This window comes from Cavia porcellus, unplaced genomic scaffold, assembly GCF_034190915.1.
Source record: "Cavia porcellus strain 051 isolate PalLab524CR breed Dunkin Hartley unplaced genomic scaffold, mCavPor4.1 scaffold_1, whole genome shotgun sequence".
Lineage (NCBI taxonomy): Eukaryota > Metazoa > Chordata > Mammalia > Rodentia > Caviidae > Cavia > Cavia porcellus.
In genome coordinates this window covers 214545429-214564592 of record NW_026947484.1, presented here as the reverse complement: position 1 = coordinate 214564592, position 19164 = coordinate 214545429, and the positions used below count along the sequence as shown (strand labels likewise).

The window sequence follows — 19164 nt, the reverse complement described above, 5'->3', positions numbered from 1 at the left end:
GTTTGATAAGGATTGCATTGAATCTTGGATCAGTTTGAAAAGTATTTGCCAATGTAATATTAAGCCCTCCAACCCTGGTATTTAGATGTTCTCCAGTTCGAATAGTTTATAGTTTTCACAGTGTAAAAACTAAACTTTTTTTTAGTGGAAGGAGAAATCAAATGCAGTGAAACAGGCCTTGCACATGCGAGGCAAGTGGTACATTCTCAGCTCTCTACACTACTTTGTAAAAATTTATTCCTGTGGACCATTCTGTTTTATGATCATTTTTATTGTATGTGTTAGATATTTCCAGAGTTCAGGTGAAATACTTTGGGATGTGTCCAGGAAGCAGGGGTTACCTGTAAGAGTGGCCTTGTCTCAGTGAGCTAGGGTGGAGGGGTAGATTGGGTCAGCACACTATCCAGGGGTCAGGGTGGAATGGACTCTTCATCGCTAAGGCTCATTGACTCAGCCAAGCCTTCCCCGACACTTATTACAATGTATCTTGTGAATTACTTGGACTCTATAATCCTCAGAACAAGCCTAACAGGATATTTTTAAAACCATTTTGCAGAGAAGGAAGGCTTAGGGAGATAGAATTACCCTCCTGGGGAGTATTTTAGGATGCAGAGCAGGCTGTGGAACTGAGTTCATGCCCCCGCTCTGGTCCTGCCCCTGCAAGCCTTTTGCCTCGGCTTCACTGTTCCTACGTAGTTTTTTCAAAGTTTTCTAGTGGAAATTCATAACTGTGAATGTCAGCCAGTTGATTTATCAGTCACTGAGTTTCTCCTGGCTCCTTGTGGTGGTGATGTTGGATTGTCTGGAGATGTTTAAGCAAGTGTTAAAGTTTGCAAAGTTTGCAGATCTGCCCCCGTCATCGCATTAATGATTCTTTGACGAATGTGGCTGTTCTCCTGCGGGCATCCAGGTAGTGGAGTATGAACAGTGCCCCAGAGTGAAAAACGCACATGTGACGCTTCATTGCTGCCTTTGGTTCAGAGATTAGACATTACTTGCAAGGCTGGTTTGCCAAATTTTACTTTTTTTAATTAAAGAAAAAAATTTTTTTGAGAAAGGGTTTCACTCTATAGTTCAGACTAGTCTTGAACTCATTATGTAGCCCAGGCTGGCCTTGAACCTGTAGCAATCCTCCTGCTTCAGCCTCCTGACTGCTAGGATTACAGACTTTTGCCACCACACCTGGCTTGGAATGTTTACTATTAGATATAAATAAATGCTGTGGAGCCGGAGGAAGGAAACTTTGTTTCTGCATATGGAGCTTTCACATGAAAGGAACTCTCAACACCTACCCCAACAATGCTTATCTCTGTGATGAGAGTTAAGTGGGATAATAATTTGCATCCCAGATAGTTTGTGGTAAAGACGCCTTTAAATAGCTACCGCTCACAAACCAATGTGGCCCCTGGAGCCTTAGCCTTTCTCCTCTGGGCACCCATCAGATTTCAGTTTATGCAGTGGGAGCCTGGTGACCAGGGAACATTCAAGGTAGACCCCTCCTTTGTCCTGGGCTCCTCCATCTCCCACTGGCCATCAGGGGGTGTGACTCTGACCCACACCTCTCAGGTCTAAGAGCTTTCCACTGAAGAGGTTAGGAAGCTGCTGAGGAGAGTTGGGGGCTTATCTTTGTGGATAGTATGCTAGACTCTCCCAGTTGCTTTGGTTATTACTTGCTCTTCATATCCCTTTTTTGATCAATGAGGAAATAACCCAATGAAGTGGCCCAGTAGGATAGTGCTGTAGTAAGGACTGCATGGGCCCCTGTGATCCTGATCTGCTAGGTGGCAGTGCTGAGTGACTCCTGGGACGTCACTATGCTCTTAGTGACTGAGACTAGAGGCAAGAAGCACTTCCGGCTGAAGACGGAAGCCAGAGCATGAATGTAGGCTCTTCTGTGCCTCAGCTGAGCACGGGACAGCTGGAAACGAGCAGCTCAACTCAGGCTATGGTTCACCACTACCTGCTTTCAACACAAACTCTGTGCTTGATGATAAAACCTGCACAACTGATTGCACCTCCCATTCCTCCCAATCATAACTTCTCATCTACACTGGACCACGTGGCAGGGATTTGGAGGCTGGTGAGACACAGATGTGTCTGTCATGAGCTTCTATTCTGGAAGGGCAGGTAGGCAACCAAGCAGGCGATTACAGAAGGTGTGCTGAGTGACCATATTAGGAAGTGGGAGTACAGAGGGTTGGCACCCAACCTGGGCCCAGAGTGGGAGAGGGCAGGGTTTGCAGAAGAGACAATGGTCCTTAAGGGAGGAACTGGAATGAGCCAAGTAAAGAGGCAGGGGGGAGTGTTCCAGGCTGGAGGAGAGCATGAACATGACGTGAAAGAGGTTCTGGGAATTGTCCAGTACAGATGGGACATGGTGTAGAGAGAAGGGTGTGTGACATAGAGAGCTGAGGGCCAGGTCATGAGCAGTTCTGGGAAGATCTGAGTTTAAAAGGGTTTAGGCAGGGAAATAATCTTTTATTTGCATTTTGAAAAATCAGTCTGTTTTTGGAGAATGAGTTTGAGTCAGGCAGGTTTAGAGGGAGAGGGATCGGTGGGGGGCAGTAACTGGAGAGCACTGTTGGTGGCTCCCGACCACCAAGGGTGGCACAGGGGTTTAGAGAGGACATCAGGACTTGGAGAGTTGTTTGCTGTGACTCCCAGGTTTCACACTGGGGGATGGCGGTGCCATTGGCTGCACTAGGTGTCCAGTAGATACTTGGATATGGGGACATGGGGAACAGGGGAAGGTGTGGTGTTAGAGATAGAACTGGGGATTTGCTGACAGATGGCGCATGCCCCCAGAGTTCAGTGGTAACCAGTGAGAAAAGCAGGCTGGATGCTTCTGAGCCTGAAGCATGAACAAGAGGGCCAATTAGTAAGAGTCAGTTGTCATGTGGGAAGGGGGCAGGTTGGGATATCTTCCAATTAAGAGAAATAGACGGAGCCAGCGTAGCAGATGGGCTAGGGTGCCATATTGTTATAATAATTCTGCAGCCACTACTAACTAGCTCTGTGCTCTTGGTTGCTGAGATGCCTCATCTCCATGAACCTGTTTCCTCTGTCACGAAATAGGAACAATGATGGGACGTGGCTGGTTGGGCTTTTTGAAGATTAGATGGCTTAGCCTTTGGAAAGCACTTAGGACAGTGTGTTCCTCAGTACCTGTTATCTGATCAGGGAGTGGATGCTGTCGGGAAGTGACATGGACAAGAATGATGATAGAACTTCAGGGAGAATGAATAGTGGATGTCAGACTGCTGCTGTACGGGGGACGTGGCTTGATGAGAGAGCACTGGCCCAGCAAGCAGGAGACCCTGAATCCAGTCCCCAGGACTACATAAATAAATGAATGGATGAGCTGGACAGGGTGGCATAGGACTGTCATTCCAGCGCTCAGGAGGCCAAGGCAGAAGATTGATACGAGTTCAAGGCCAACCTGGGCTATATAGTGAGTTTGTGATCAGCCCAGAATACATAGCAAGACCCTTTTCAAAAACAAAAACAAAATGAGTGAATGAACGAATCACTGTCGAATACATAGACAAGGATGGCAAACCGAGGAGTGAGGCTTCAGGGAGCCAAGCATATGTATATTCTAGAAGAAGCGATCAGTCAACACTGTCCACTGTTGCAGGAAATGCACAGATGGAAGCTTTGACGGAGTCTGGCAGCAGTACCCGCTGTGCTCCTCACAGAGACCTGCTAGATGGTTGTCTTTCCTGATGAGAAAGCTCTTACGGGTGTTGTCATTCATGTAGTGCAGCTGCAAAAGACACCCAGGTGTCAGATTCTGAAGCCCTGAGCCTCCCCCAGTCCTCCGCTGTTGGATGAGGCAGCAGCATTTCTGAGCAGCAGTGAGCAGAGGATGTGGCTTTCCTCTGTGCCTGTAAAGGGCTTTATACTTCCTCATTTCTCCTTGAGATGGACAACCTGAGGTTTAGGTTTAAGGGTCCTTGTCATAGGGAAGAGCAGAGCTTTTTCTATTTCACAAACTTCTTAGGCAAATGGTTCAGTAACTTCAGCCACCTCAAAACCACAACCTCAGCGAGCGTGGACATCCTTAGTGTCAACTTGAGTTCTCTTTACTCGGAACAATGTGTTGTTTTAAGAGAAAATAATTAAAAGAAGCCTGTCTTAGGAATTAAGACAAGTGGGGGGGCCCAATGTGCTGGCCCCTGTGTCCTTGTTATATCTACATGGGTCTCAGAACCAGGCTCTGGGCCCATTGGTTTGTGTCGCACCCGGGAGAGCTTAATTAGAGTAGAGAGAGTTAACAATTAAAATCTGGAGGGCTCTTCTCTCACTTGGGTGAGAGAATAAATAACATGAAGGGAGAGTTTTCCAAAGTAAACTTTGGTTTATTTGGGTTAAAAGGTCAGCATTTAAAATGGCTTACTCAAGACAGATATGATAACAATTCCATTTATGCCAGAGCCGTAAACCTTGGTCAGGGTGCACAATTCTTTTTCTTTGATGGCAGGTCAATATTTAGCAATGCTGAGACCAACTGAGGACCCCATGAAGGTGATGTAGAGCCTGATCTCAAAAGCCAGTGTCCAAAGCTTGCTGTTTACAGCCCCTGTGGTGTCACCCTTTCCCACATTTTGTCACAGGCTGTTCGGATGTTTGCAGCTGTTTGTGACTGCCTTGCGCAGTGTGAAGCAAAGCCACCTGGGAGTGACCTAGACTGTGTGGGATCTGATGCTTGTAAAAATGGGGACCTTTTTTAAAAAAAGCGTACTAAGTTAGGCATGTGTGAGGCCCTGGGTTTGAGTCTCATCATGGAAAAAAAAAAAAGGTACAAGATTAAGTACAGAAAAATGGTTTATTCAGAATGAGAAAAAATGGGAAATTAGAAGGGACTGGTGCCGGAAAGTGATCTCGAAGCCTAAGTGGAGTTAACTTGGTCATAGTGAGTTGCTTCCTGGAGCCACAGAATCTTTTCTAAGACTGGGGACGCCCAGTAGCCCGCAGCTCTCTGGTGGCAAGTCCTGCCAGCAGCCAGGGCCATGCTGCACTCAGGTGTCCCTCATTCCCCTCCACATTCCCTGCGCGTCTAAGGATGGCTCCTGAGCACCAGTGCTGTGTCACAGGCAGGGAGAAGGGCACTGCAAGCCTCTCCTCTCTCTGCAGAATCTCCTAGTCAGGTGGAGGAGCCCTTCACGGCCCAGGGCTCATTGCTCAGTTTCAACAAAGGGCGAGTGGTGATGTTCCTGCTGCGGTTGCCTGCATTTCTGGGCAACTCCTGAGGCAGAGTTGGTTAGCAAAGGCTGTCTGCAGGCTGCTCACCCTCTGGTGCATGTCTATAGCCAGAACGCCCCACTAAGGTTCAGGTAGAACCAGCCCCCGGTCTCCCCAGCATTCCCACCAACCCGTACGCCAGCCATCTGACTCTGGACACTCCATCCTCTGCCTTCCCCTGCTGCAGCTCCCGGGGACTGGTCCACATTCACAAAACGTGGGGTTTAGCCTGGACGCCTTCCCTGTCTCCCCTCTTCCCTCCCAGCCCCTTCCTTTTCATTGTACTGGGGGTTGGGCATGGGGGCCTTCACACTGAGCTGTACCCTTTTTCATTTTTATTTTCAGACAGGGGCTCAGTAAGTTACCCATACGGGGTTTGAATGCATGGGCCTGCTCAGTCCCCTAGAGTGCTGGGGTTACAGGCGTGCACCACAACATCTGGCTCTGGACGGCTTTTCCTTGCATTAGGGCCCCACACCCTGTCCAAGGCCTTGAGCTCCACCCTCAGAGCAGCTGCAAACCCTGCCCAGTCTCCCTGCTGCCACCACTGTGTCTCTGCCCCAAACCAGAGAGCAGGCTCCAAAATGGATTCCTCAGCCTCTATTCCTCCCCACCCCCCAACCCCCACCCCGCACCCTAAGCCTCCTTTTTTCCTTTTGGAACAGACCAGAAATTTGACCCAAAGTTTACAATTTCAGTGTTTTTAGTAAGCTTAAGAGTTACACAACCATGATTGTGACTTCATTCTGGAACATGTTTAAAACCCCCAAAAGAAACCTTTTGCTCTTTAGCCATCACTGCCCACCCCATCATGGCATCCTCAACCCCAGGCAACCATGAGTCTTCTGTCTCTTTGAATTTTCCTATTTTGTATAACTAGAGTCACATAATATCTCTCCTTTGTGACTTTCTTCTTTCATTTAGCAAAATGTTCCCAAGATTCAGCTATGACATAGGCAAGTACCATTCCTTTCTATGGGCAGGTAATGTCTGTTGCATGGATGCCCCACCGGGGGCTGCTGGCACTTTGTGGCTTTTGTAAGTGACGGCGCTGTGGATATTCACATCCAAGTTTTTGTGTGGACGTGAAGTTTGCACTTCTTTTGGGTATGCACCCACGCAGAACGGATGGTTCTCATGGTAACCTCCTGCTTAACATTTTTTTTTCTTTTTTAAGATATGAGGGTATTGGGGCTGGGGATTTAGCTCAACAACATAAGCGCCTGCCTTCAAGCACACGGCTGTGAGTTCGATCCCCGGTACCAATTAAAAAACAAAAAAGATATGAGGGTATTGAACTTAGGGCCTTGCACATGCCTTATGTGATTTACTTTTTGAGGAGCTATCAGACTATGCAGTTTATTTTCCATACATCAGGTCTTTTAACACATATAAGCCAGGCCACAGCCTTTTCCGCTTAAAATGCTTTCGGTGTTCCCTTCCTGTCCCCTCTTCTCACAAGTTCCAAGTTGTTCCCATTGGTGACAGAGTTAGACCTGGTGGGTCCAGCCCCACCTCTTCCCCTCCTGTTTGAACTCCTTTGTGTCACACTGCTCCCTCTCTCTTTTATGTCCCAGGAGTGGAACTTGGTTTGTACCGCTGTTCCCTGCGCCTGAACCTTCTTCCACTAGACCCTCACAGCTCACTTACTATTGTCTCTTTAGAAATGGTTCTCCCAGGGGCTGGAAATTTAGCTCAGTGGCATAAGCACCTGCCCTGGAAGCAGGCAGTCCTGAGTTCAATCCCCGGTACCGATAAAAAGGAAAAAGACAGAAAAACAAAAAAGAAATGGTTCTCCCCAGCCTAACTCAGCTCTCCTAACCTTCTGGCTGGCTTCATCCCTTTCTGTTTTTTTTTTTTTGTCTTTTTCGTTTTTATCGGTACCAGGGATCAAACTCACGACTGCCTGATTGCAAGGCAGGTACTTATGCCGCTGAGCTAAATCCCCAGCCCTGCTTTCTGCCATTTTACCCTGCATTGTTTTCTACAAGGTGCCCATGAATGATCAGCTATACTGGGCTGCAGGCAAAATGGAAGTGCAGTCTTCTGCACCAAATTGGTTAGAAATTTCTAGCGATGGAACCAATCACAGAACATTAAGCAAGCACAAGGGACCCTCTGTGGCTGCACAAGATGCCACCTACGGAGCTTACCTTATACTTAAGACCACCTTGGGTGAAAAGAAGTCTGTTCTCCATTCTCCCAACTGTTCATACCCAGAAGCCACCTGCTCCAACCTTTTGCTCAAGTTCCTTCCCTGGCCTTTTGACCCATTTCTTTCATCCAACCACATCTTCAGACCAAACCTCATCTCTAGTCTCTGAGTGTAACATTTAAAATGCCTGCAGGCAACTAGACATACCACTGCAGACCCTATGGGAGGCTGAGGCAGGAGGATCACAAATTCGAGTCCCACCTGGGCTGGGGATGTAGCTCAGTAGCTGAGCTTTCTTGGGTTTGATGCCTAGTGCCAAACACCCCCCCCCCCACACACATACACACACTCTCACGAAAAAAGTAAAAGTGCTTGGAGATCAGGCCAGCCAGGGCAGTGGTCTCCATAGCAGTGGGATGGGAAGAGGCTGGGCAGGTCATGGATTGATTACCTCCTCTCCTCCAAGGATGTGTCCTGAGAGAGGGGCATGGGAGAAGAGAAAGCCAGGGACATTCACACAATAATTCTGGTCTCTATCACACATCTTTGGAAGAAATTCTATCATAAAAGAATATGATAAAGTGTATGAAAAAGCCCAGAATTTCAGGTTTAACTATATTAGCTTGAGATCAATTTCCTCGTGAAATCAAAGACAGTAAAATTGTGGGGATTTTGGATAATGTACTGTACTTTTCATTATGGGAGATAATGAAATATTATCTAAGATAATATTTGTGCCCTTTACCATGGAATCTCCCTAGGCATATTTTCCTGATTGAAGGTTGAGCGTCTCTATTCATTTCAAATACCCCTAACAGGAAATTTTTTGACACCTAAGCCTTGCACTCATCTTCTTGTTAAGGAGTGAAATGTTTAACTATTAAATAACTGACCATTTCTTTCAGTACAGACTGATTTAAAACTTGGCCTTAGGAAGATGAGATATTTCCCCCTGTGTACTATCTTTCATCATGACATCAATTTTTCTCTAAATTTCTCTAAATTTTGGAAACATGCTCATAATATCAGTTACAAAATGGAGTTGTTTTGCAGGATAGCTTGGGTTCTTTCTTTTAGTAATAATGGAAATTAAAACTAAACCACAAATTTGCACGAGAAAGTTTTAATTGGAAAGTTGGAAGACAGGAAAGGGCTCCTGCATAGGGGACATGTTTTGATATGAGGGTTCATAATGGGCCACCCACAAAGGTGACAGCCCGGCTTTTAAGGATTAGCTGGTGGGTTGGCGTCCTGTTGCTTATTACATTAGTCCTGGTGTCCTAGTTTTGGGATCTTTATGGTGGAGGGATGGCTTTGTTCCTAGGAAAGGACTATCCAATCTGTGTGATGGTCTCAATGGGGCTCTATTTTTTTTGGAATTCAGGTGACCACAAGTTTAGGACAATGGCTGGAGACTTTCAGGTACAGTTGAGTGTCCCTGGAGATCTCCCATCCTCGTGTCCTCCGTCTTGAATGGGGTGAGAACGTGTGCATTACCAAGTATATACAGGTAATATACCTGTATGCAGAGCTGAGAAGAGACTGGACCCGTGATTTAGAGTAACAAAGGACACAACATGAAAGTTAAACTGTGTTCTGTTCCTAGTTACCCACTGAGCATCTGGAGGCTCAAGAGGACAGTCATGGTTTTAGCAAACATGGCTTCTGAATCCCTGGTGTGCTAAGAGAAAATACTCATGCTTTCAGGAGCAGTAGGTGAGGGCCCAGGACTCCGCCTGTCTCCTTATCCCTGCAGTGGTCCCTGCCTGTGTTGCTGTCCTTGTTCAGGTAAAATGAGCCCTGTTTGCTTGCTTCTGCCAGAAGGAGGTCTCTGTTTACTGCTTGGCTGGCTGTCCCTCTCCAGTTTGTTTTAATACCTTGAGTTGGTTTTTTTTTTTAATGAAGTTACATTTTTATTCAATGAAAAAAATAACACTAGCTGGGCATGGTGGCTCACTCCTGTAATCCCAGCACTTGGGAGGCTGAGGCAGGAGGATCGTTGCGAGTTGGAGACCAGCTTGGGCTACAAAGTGAGCTCAATGCCAGCCTGAACTGCATAGTGAGATCGTCTCAAAAAAGACAAAACACACACACACACACACACACACACACACACACACAAAACAAACCACTGAACCTAACCATTGAATTTTTTTCTAAACATTGAATTTGATTCAGTTCTTGTTCAATTCAGTTTGCAACAGAATCGTCAAAAGTGAAAGTTTCTAAACCTGAGTACCACTGTACCATTTTCTTGATCCATTCATCAGTGAAAGGACATTTGGGTTGCTTCTATCTTCTCACTATTTTGAATAATGCTGTTATAAATATAGGTGTACAAATTATCTCTGATTCTGTGTTTCCTGCTCTTGGATATTTACCCAGAAATGAAATTGTGAATGTTATGGTAAATCTATGTTCAGCTTTTTTTTTTTTAAAGAATCATCATATCATTTTTCACAGTAGCTGCAACATTTTATATTCTCATCAACAGTGTGTAAGCGTTTCAATTTCCCTATATCCCTGTCAACACATTACACACACACACACACACACACACACACACACACGGTTTCATATATATATATATGAAATATATATATATATATATATATATATATATATATATATATCGTGGTACCCCTTGAGGTGTTTTCAACCTTCCATGAATAGTCTGAACTTTATATGGGCCTGACCTTAGCACACTAAGAAACATATTCCTTTGAACTAAAATTTGAAGCCTCAAGCTTGGTTGGATCTTACCAATAGCTAATGATTATCTTTTTTGCTTTCCATTTGCCTCCCAGCCACCCATCTCCAGCATCCTAATGACTAATTTTCTGTCTGAGTTATGACTGTCTCCATTTTAATTCTTTTTTTGACCATCTAAATTTTATTTTTTATGATTCTACTGTATAATAACTACTGTATATTGGACAATGTTTTTATCATTTATATTATGCCAGGAAAATATGAATACTGTAAATGAGACAAAGAATTCCAAAAAATAGATTTCTTTTGTTTTCAAATAATTCCATATAAAAACATGTTGCTGAAAATGAAGTGATTTTTAACCTACAGATAAAGGACAATCCAAATGATGTTCAGAGGGCCTGGACTATAGCTCAGTGGTAGAGTATAAACTTCGTGTATGTCCACCTTTAAATTTCATTCATTCCTAGCACCAAAACAGAAAAGTTTGAACACATTTAATTTTAAAACAGACAAATTTATAACACGTCTTACAGAGATTTCAGTAAATGGGGCAGGCCTCCACAACGCGATGTAGAGGTAATTATGTGGTGACTGCTTCATGTTCGAAGGAGATAAAGATCCTCTCCAAATATAGAAAGAAACTAATCTTTTTATAATGCTAATCCCTAGCACTTATGTATAATAGATATTGTGAAATAAAATGTTCAAATGGCAACAAGGTGGAGCGGGGAGGGAGGAAGGGATAAAAGAGAACAGAAGAAACAATGAAGCAAAGCTTTTATAAATTAGGAGGGAAGAGGGGTTGAAGGGAGAGGAAGGGAATGGAAAAAAATTGGAAGAGTCAAGATACAGCACATATAGGCACAAATCTCTGATGATGAATGTTATCATTATGTATTTCTAAACTGCACCAATAAAATTAATTTTAAAAAATCAAAAACAAAAAACCCTACGAGTTAATCTGTGTTGTAGAGTACAATGTTATTGCTCGTTTCCTATACATTTACTTTAGGAAGATCTCCCATGGGGGAAGTTTCTGGAGCTCTCCAGGTCTACGCAGCTACGCTTTCTGTCCTGCAGGGTATGGCACGTCGGGATCCAGGTTGCTGTGATCTAGAGGCTTCGTAATTACTGCCTTCGGCATCATGCCCATGGCCATGTAGATGGGTGCAGGTTCAAGTTCACTTCATTAATCAGAGATGTGCTGTGCAGCCAGTGGCTGAGCTGAAGGGGATGAGCAGGCCACTTGTGCCCCTGGCAGGCCCTGCTCATGTCTCCAGGGCCCTGCAGCGCCTCTTCCCTCCTCCCTTCACAGACTGCGGGGTTTTAATTGTAATTCTAAATTCAAATATGCATGTGGAAGCCTCTCCATGCAGTAGCTGAGAACTCATTATACTCAGTTTTGCTAAGTACATGAAAACAGGTTGTAACTTGGCATAACTGACGCCATCTTGAGCCCTGCATTTAACTAGCGCCCTGTATTCAGGAAAATGGAAAATTACTGAGGTGTAAGTCCCATGAGAGAAGCAGAATGAGCTGTATCTACAGGAGAAAAATTAACCTGCTCAATAAAAGAAGCAGGATACAGGTGTCAACTAAAAATTAATGAGAGATTCTAGCTCAGTGGTTTCCAACAGGATGTCTTTTGTGATTGTCTCTTTTAAAAACTCTGTAACTTTCCGGTTCAGTGCCACTTGTTTGTACCCTGAACCGTGTGTGTGTGTGTGTGTGTGTGTGTGTGTGTGTGTGTGTGTGTGTGACAGTAGTCTTGAGCTCAGTTAATTAAATTCCAAATTTATCAGTTTGGCTGCTTGGATTCCTATATTGTTGTTCACAAACCCACCTCACAAACTACATGGATACAGTTGCTTGTTTTTACCCAGAGATGTCCTTTCCCAAGTGTTGTGACTATGATGTGTAGTTAATGTAACTATGCATTTTTTTCCTTCATATTTAGGAAATAATACAGTTCTGGCTCTCTAAGGGTGTTGATGGCTTTCGTTTCGATGCTGTTAAATTTCTTCTAGAAGCAAAAGATCTGAGAGATGAGATCCAAGTCAACAAGTCCCAAAATCCGGTAAAGTTTCAAATCTTTTTCTTTGACCTGATGAAAAAGTGTCATCAGAATGCTTTCTTTTTCTTCCTCTCTCTTCCTCCTCTCTCTCCGTCCCTCCTTCCCTTCCTTCCTTCTGTATTTACCAACTACATGGATAAGTTCTGCCCAGTCTGTAGGGAGTGCTTTGAATCAACTTCTTCAGAAAGCACAGGAGTTTGTGAAGCACATGCCCAGATCCTTCCTTCCACCAGTTCTTTGCAGAGTGAGGAATTGTGTGATGAGCCCTTCAGTAGCGAGGTTTTGAAAACAGGCACTGTGCATGTTACCAAGGACCACAGAACCGAGGGCAGTTTGTTCACTGAGATTTTGTCATTTCATTCAACTTAAGCGGACACCTGAAGTTCCAGTTGATCAGGGACACACAGATGGAAGAGAAGCGAACTAACACTGGCCATGTGTCTAGTGTATGTCTTGTGATGTTTTTGTCGATATATTTCATTTAACTCTCCATATCTCAAGAGAGAGGTTTCAGGATCCTCCTTTACTAAACCTGAGAGAAGTTAACTTCTGTTATCAAGGGTTATAGAAGTGGTAAAGAGAATTCTGAACCAAGCCTGTGTCTCACGACAGACTCTGGGCTCTTGGAGTCCACATTAGTGATTTTTAACCTTCCTGTCACGTCACATATAACTGGTGGTACCCACACACCACATATTCCTTGGATGGACCCCTCTTCTACAGTTGCCATATTTTCAATGGCAAAGTAGACCATAGTTCTAAAATACATTCCAAATGATGGTTTTGGGGTTTATATTCATATAATAGAATGTTATATGTTAATCAAAATAAATGAATACAGCAATACAATATGACTGAATCTTAGCAACACAATGCTTGGTTAAAAAAACCCACTAAAATCATTATATAGTACCTGACACCTTCTTTTAAAAGTTAAAAATTCCTTGATTTTTTTTTTTTAGTTCTGCTACCACTACCACAATTTACAGGGTAATATACCTGCTGTAATGAAAAGAAAAATACAAAGCTACATCAGATAAAAATAAAAAACCCTCAGGAATGTATATCCAATTGGTCCTACATTGCATTAATTGATAACTGCACTTTTTGCAAACTGTGACTGTGACAGTCCTGAACCAGAAGGGTTTAAGCTGCAGTGACTTTTCTGACTGGATCATCGTTCCTTTTGTGGCAGATTGTTGCAGTGCCTCTAATGGGACTGCTTCAGTGTAACCTGCAGCTTTCCGGCAGCTCCTCGCACGCTCTCCTGCTACGAACTGTAGCCCTTTTCTGTTCTTTTTTTTTTTTAAACGGCTGCTACCAGATCCATAACCACCACCATAGTGAATGCAGAGCTTCTTCCACCAAAACTCCCCTCTTCATGGGCCCATAACTTGATTGCTGTCTTCCACCGTAATTCCAAAATCACTAAGTTCCCACCATCGCCATAGTTACCACCACACAAATGTCCTCCTTCATGGAAACCCTTGTATCCTCCTCTACCACCACCGTATCCCCCTCCTTGGTCTCCATATCCTGGTCCACCAGCACACTGCCCTGCACTACTGCTACTGTAATCAGGACCTCTGTCGCCTCCAAATTCATTGTATCTCCCGTCACCTCCTCCATAGCTAATTCTGCTGCCACCTCCTCAACCACCGTAGCCTCCTCTTCCACTGGTTTCCATTTCAGACAGTTATATATTTAGGAGGACCTTATGCAATATGTTTGTGAGCAATGTTTTGGTGTCCAGTAAAATTTAGTTTGCTAAAATGACAGAGAAATATTGATTATGAGACTTATACAGTTAGTAATTACAGAATCAAACCAACCACCAATAGTTGTGAGTACTCTCTGTCCACAAACTTCTGAGCAGGGAGAGCCTGGGATTATCTTTGAGCATGTGTCTTTGAAGAAACCCTCTGCACGCACTTGATGGTAACCATGTTGTCCTGGTTTTCACAGGACACTGTCGTTGGCTACTCAGAGCTGTACCACGACTTCACCGCTACCCAGGTGGGAATGCACGACATTGTCCGGAGCTTCCGGCAGACTATGGACGAGTACAGCCGGGAGCCCGGCAGATACAGGTAACCCCAGACCTCGCGTGGTTCTCCACAGATGCATTGTGTGGTCTGTGGATGGTTCCTCCCAACCAGCTGTGCCCAGAGCTCCAGGTTACGATTTACAAACCCCTCAGTGTTGCCAGGGTCTGATACATCCTCGTCTGCTGCTTCATTTTGCTGATTTGTGTTTCCTGCTTTTGGGGAATGTTGCTAATCACAGCACTTGCTTCTCAGGAGCTATGTGAAAATTAATCCACAGAGAATATTTTAATTGTTAGCCATGAACTAGCATTACCATTATGATAGGCCCTTGTGCGGTGTTAACCCGGACGTTTCAGCTGCACTGTCAGTAGGTCACAGTGGCTGGGGCGCAGCTCTGCAGTCGTGCGGGATGGCGGTGGAGTCCTGGCAGCTGTGTGACCTACAGCTGGCTGGTTCATCTAAGTCTGTTTCCTCATCAATGAAAGCATAACACAAAAAACCTCTCCATGGCTAGTATAAGATTAGATGAGATTTTATATATGGGGCAGGTATTGATGGGATCATTTTAGGTGAGTGTGTCTTTCCTACTGTTTGGCTCTCAGTAATTGAGGTTTTTTTTTTTTTTTTGAGAGTGTAAAGATGAGAATTTATAAGGTTCAACTATAAGGGTAATTTTTTTTGGAAAAAAATCCCTCATTTTATAGTCAGGCATATTATCACAAATTCTACATGGGAGTGATGAGAATTGTTAAGGTAAATCTTCAAAATTGCTACTGGGCTGGGTGTAGCAGTTCACACATGTAATCCCAGCACTCAGGAGACTGAGGCAGGAGGATCTCTGTGAGTTTGAGGCCAACCTGGGCTACATAGTGTGTTCAAACCCAGCCTGAACCACATAATAAGACCATGTCTCAAAAAACCAAACCAAACCAAACCAAACCAATGTACCCCCTCACCAATCAAAAACAAAAACAAAAACATTACTGGGTTTCAGTCTGGTTTAGAAAGTACAGAACGATAGTGATTGAAGGCCAAATGTATCTCTTATTTCTTAGTATGACTTAATATTAGGCCACTTTTTGGATTTATTACAAGGAGAAATTGTTCAAGTGACCCACATCTCTTGGCCATCTGCCGTGACTGCTTTTTATTAAGCCTGGGCCTTCTCTGCTGACGATTCACATTTAGACCCTGGATCTCATAAATACGATGGAAGCCGCTGCAGAGTCCTTCTCCGTCTCTGGGCATGTGGTGATAACCTGGGACCCTGCCAACTCTTACAGGTTCATGGGGACGGAAGCCTACGAGGACAGCATTGACAGGACCATGATGTACTACGGGCTGTCGTTCATCCAGGAAGCTGATTTCCCACTCAACAATTACTTTTCCAACCTGCACACGCTTTCTGGGAGCACCGTGCACGACATTATCTTATCCTGGATGGAAAACATGCCCGAAGGAAAGTGGCCTAATTGGATGGTAAGTCCTGGTGCCCAGGGTCCCCGTGTGCTACTGTACTTGCTGCCCAGGCACCTCTAAGAGGATGTGGACTTCGTCTCTAAGTGACCCTCAACTCCACCTTGTCACTCAGAGAGAGACACTGTCCCTGAATAGTCAGTGGGGATTGGCCTGTGCTTGGAACGCTGCTAGGGGGCCTGGGATTTAGCTCAGTGGCTCAGTGCCTGCCTGGCAAGCATGAGGTCCTGAGTTTGATTCCTGATACAAAAAAAAAAAAAAAAAAAAAAAAAAAGATCAAACCACAGTTCCTCCCTACATACTCTGTACTTTAGTTGGAAGAAAGAGGATTTCTGAAGTGAAAAGCTTCCGCAGAAGTTCAGGACAGACCTAAGCATGACAAAATATCATTTTACGGGGTAGAATGCAGTGCAACATGTATTTAAGCTCCAGAGAGTCTGACTGTCTTATTTGGGATGGCTTATTGTTCCCGGATTCTGGACCCTCCTAGCATGTTACTGCAACTGTAACGCAATGGTAATTATGTGGTTACCTAACCAGAAGTGGTACAGTAAGATGGCCTAAAAGGTAAAATATGGTACATAACTCCGTAGGGCACTTGCCCTGAGCCAAGCCGCGGGCCGGGCAGTTGCTTTGGGCGAGCTGTTGTGTGAGTGATAAATGACTCTGAGGACTGAGTACAGGGCTGCCTGCCACCCCGGACAGTGTAAACACTGCAAGCGTAGGCTAACGTTACAGTTATACTAAATTTGCTTTTCCTGGTAATAACCTTACTTTATTCTAAATTCTTTATCAGCTTTTAAGTATTTTTAAGCTTTTTTAAAGCTGTAATTACCCTTGCCTTAAAACACAAATTATGTGTTAGTGGTAGTGCAAATATGTATTATGTGGTAGTGCAAATTTTTTCTTTACATCCTTATTCTATATTCTATTTTTTCCTAAAATGTTTGTTTTTTAAAATTTTAGTCTTCTTTGTTAAAAGCTAGGATGCAAACACACACATTAACCTGGGATCACACAGGGCCGGGGCGCTCAGTATCACTGCCCTCCACTTCATGTCCTGTCCCACTGGACAGGCCTCAGGGACAGTGACGCGTGGAGTTGGCCTCTCCTCTGTGACAACGCCTTCATCTGGAGTCTTTCCTGAAGGACCTGCCTGAGGCCTTTTCTTTTTTTCATCATAGATTTGCTTATAAGCAAAGAATGTAGCATGAACATAACACAGTATGTATACACGTCCATTCATTCATTCTTGGGGCACTGAGGGTTGAACCCAGGGCCTCTGCCCTGAGCTACATCTCCAGTCCTTTTTACTTTTGAGACAAGCTTTCACAGAATTGCTCAGATGGAATGCAAACTTGTAACCTTCCTGCCTTAGCTCCCCACAGGCTAGGATTATAGACATGTGCCACTGTGCCTGGAATCATCCATCTTTATTTCTGAAAACCTTTACTTTGAGGTCCACATTTTTTGAGGGGATTGTCTCAAATGTTCTGCCAAATCCTTCACGGTGAATTTTCTTGGAGGTTCTTTTTTCTCTCCAGCAGTTCCCTTTTCTCTTGCCTATTCTTTAGCTCTGTTCTGGTCACATTACGAGCTTAGGATTTTACTTTTGGTTGGTTCATTATTCATGTATAAAAATATCATCGTTTTGTACTGATCATGTATCCTACAACATGGCTGAACTTGTTTATTAGTTTCTAGTACTTTATTGTGCATTACTGAGGAGTATCTTCTGTCTTTTGTTCTACTCTGCTAAAACATACAGAAAATAAAATATACTGTTTTGGCATTAAGTACATTCACAACATTGTCCAACTCTTACCATTATCCATTTCCAGCACTTTCTCATAATTTCACAGAGGAGGACACCTGTCAAATAGTATCTTATCTAGTCCCATTCCGTTCCTTGTATCTTCCATTCTGTTTTTGTGTTTATAAATTTGCTTAAGTACTTCATGTAAGTGCAATCAGACAATTCCTTCTTCTTTTGTGACTGGTTTGTTTCACTTAGCACACATAACATTTTCAAGGTTTATTTATGCACATATCAGAACATCATTCCTTTTTATGGGTAATATTCAATTTTATGTGCATACCAGATTTTGCTGATCCATTGATGTCCTGGTAGACATTTGGGGTAATTCCTCCTTTTGGCTACTGGAATAATGCTATGAACATGTCATGTACAAGTATCTATTTGAGCTCTTCCTTTCACTGCTTTTGGGTATTTACCTAGGAGTGGAATCGTGGGATTTTTTTGTTTGTTTTTAGAAATTGTCAAACCATTTTCCACTGATGCCCCATTTTACACTCGTGTCAATGTGTGAAAGTTCTAATTTGTCCCACATCCTCACCAACTTTTATTATTGATTGACTGATTGATTTGGTACTGGGGATTAAGAGAACCCATGCACTAAGGGAAAGCCCTTGCTCTTTTTTTTTTAAATTTTATTTTGAAAGTATATAACAGAACAAGACAGAATAAAGCCTACTAAGATCGTAGAGTGAAATTGGTACAGAACTTCACAGCAGGTTACTGGGATAACAGTAATAGGTATCACAGCATATTTTGTTATCTTCATAATAGTTGTTCTTTCAATCATATATATCAAAATGAGATGAAATATAGGACACTATAGAACTTATCAAAACAGAATATTGAATAGAGCAGTACCATTAATCAGAAAAGAGCAAAACAGTAATAAAAATATTTGCCTTCAAGGAGATGGTAGAAGGAAGTCCCCCTTATTTGCTATGGTCAACCTCCCAGAAGATGATCAGATTTCTGGTTCCCATTTGCTAATGGGTGGGGGGTGGTGGTGGTGGGGTAGGGGAAGTGGGATATTTGACTCTAGGCCGTGCATCAGTAGGTTCACTATTGCTTAGCAGGGAGGCAGGCTAGTTGTTTGGTTTCACAGCGTCCTAAGTTCCAACATGGCGCGGATCTCAGGAGCTGCTGCTGGTTCTCCCCCTGGAAGGGCCGCAGTCTCGCTCTTTTTGTTTTGAGACAAGATCTTGCTAAGTTGCTCAGGCTGTTACCAAACTTGACTCCTGCTTCAGCCTCCCATAGTCCTGGGACACAAGAGTGCATCACTGTGCCCAGCTTTGCTTTGTTTTTTGAAAAAAGAATTCATAACCATCATAGCAGGGGTAAGCACTATCCCACTTCTCTTCTAAGAATAGTTTTACTGGGTGTAGAAGCTGGTTGAGTTTTTCCTTTCGTTCATTCACCTCTAGCGTCCACGATTTCTGCTGAGAATTCAGCTGCTGATGTTGTTGAGGCTCTTGTGTGTGTGATGTGCTGATTTCCCTTTGTTGTTGTCAGTGTTCTTTTCATGCCTTTGGAAGGTTACTGATATATTTAGGTGGGAATCTTTATTTTTTCCTATTTGAATCCAATGAAGTTCTTGGATGTGCAGATCTTTACCAAATTTGGGAAATTGTTGGTC

General features: G+C 43.8%; 1 protein-coding gene across 1 annotated transcript in view; it reads left to right on the top strand.

Annotated features, from left to right (window-relative positions):
- Nucleotides 1-19164, top strand: part of Slc3a1 (solute carrier family 3 member 1) — a 49669-nt gene that overhangs the window by 20982 nt on the left and 9523 nt on the right. Inside the window, exons 6-8 of the mRNA XM_003472929.5 lie at nt 12072-12191; nt 14154-14278; nt 15520-15715. Coding sequence (XP_003472977.1) covers nt 12072-12191; nt 14154-14278; nt 15520-15715 — 441 coding nt within the window. The remainder of the gene's footprint in view (nt 1-12071; nt 12192-14153; nt 14279-15519; nt 15716-19164) is intronic.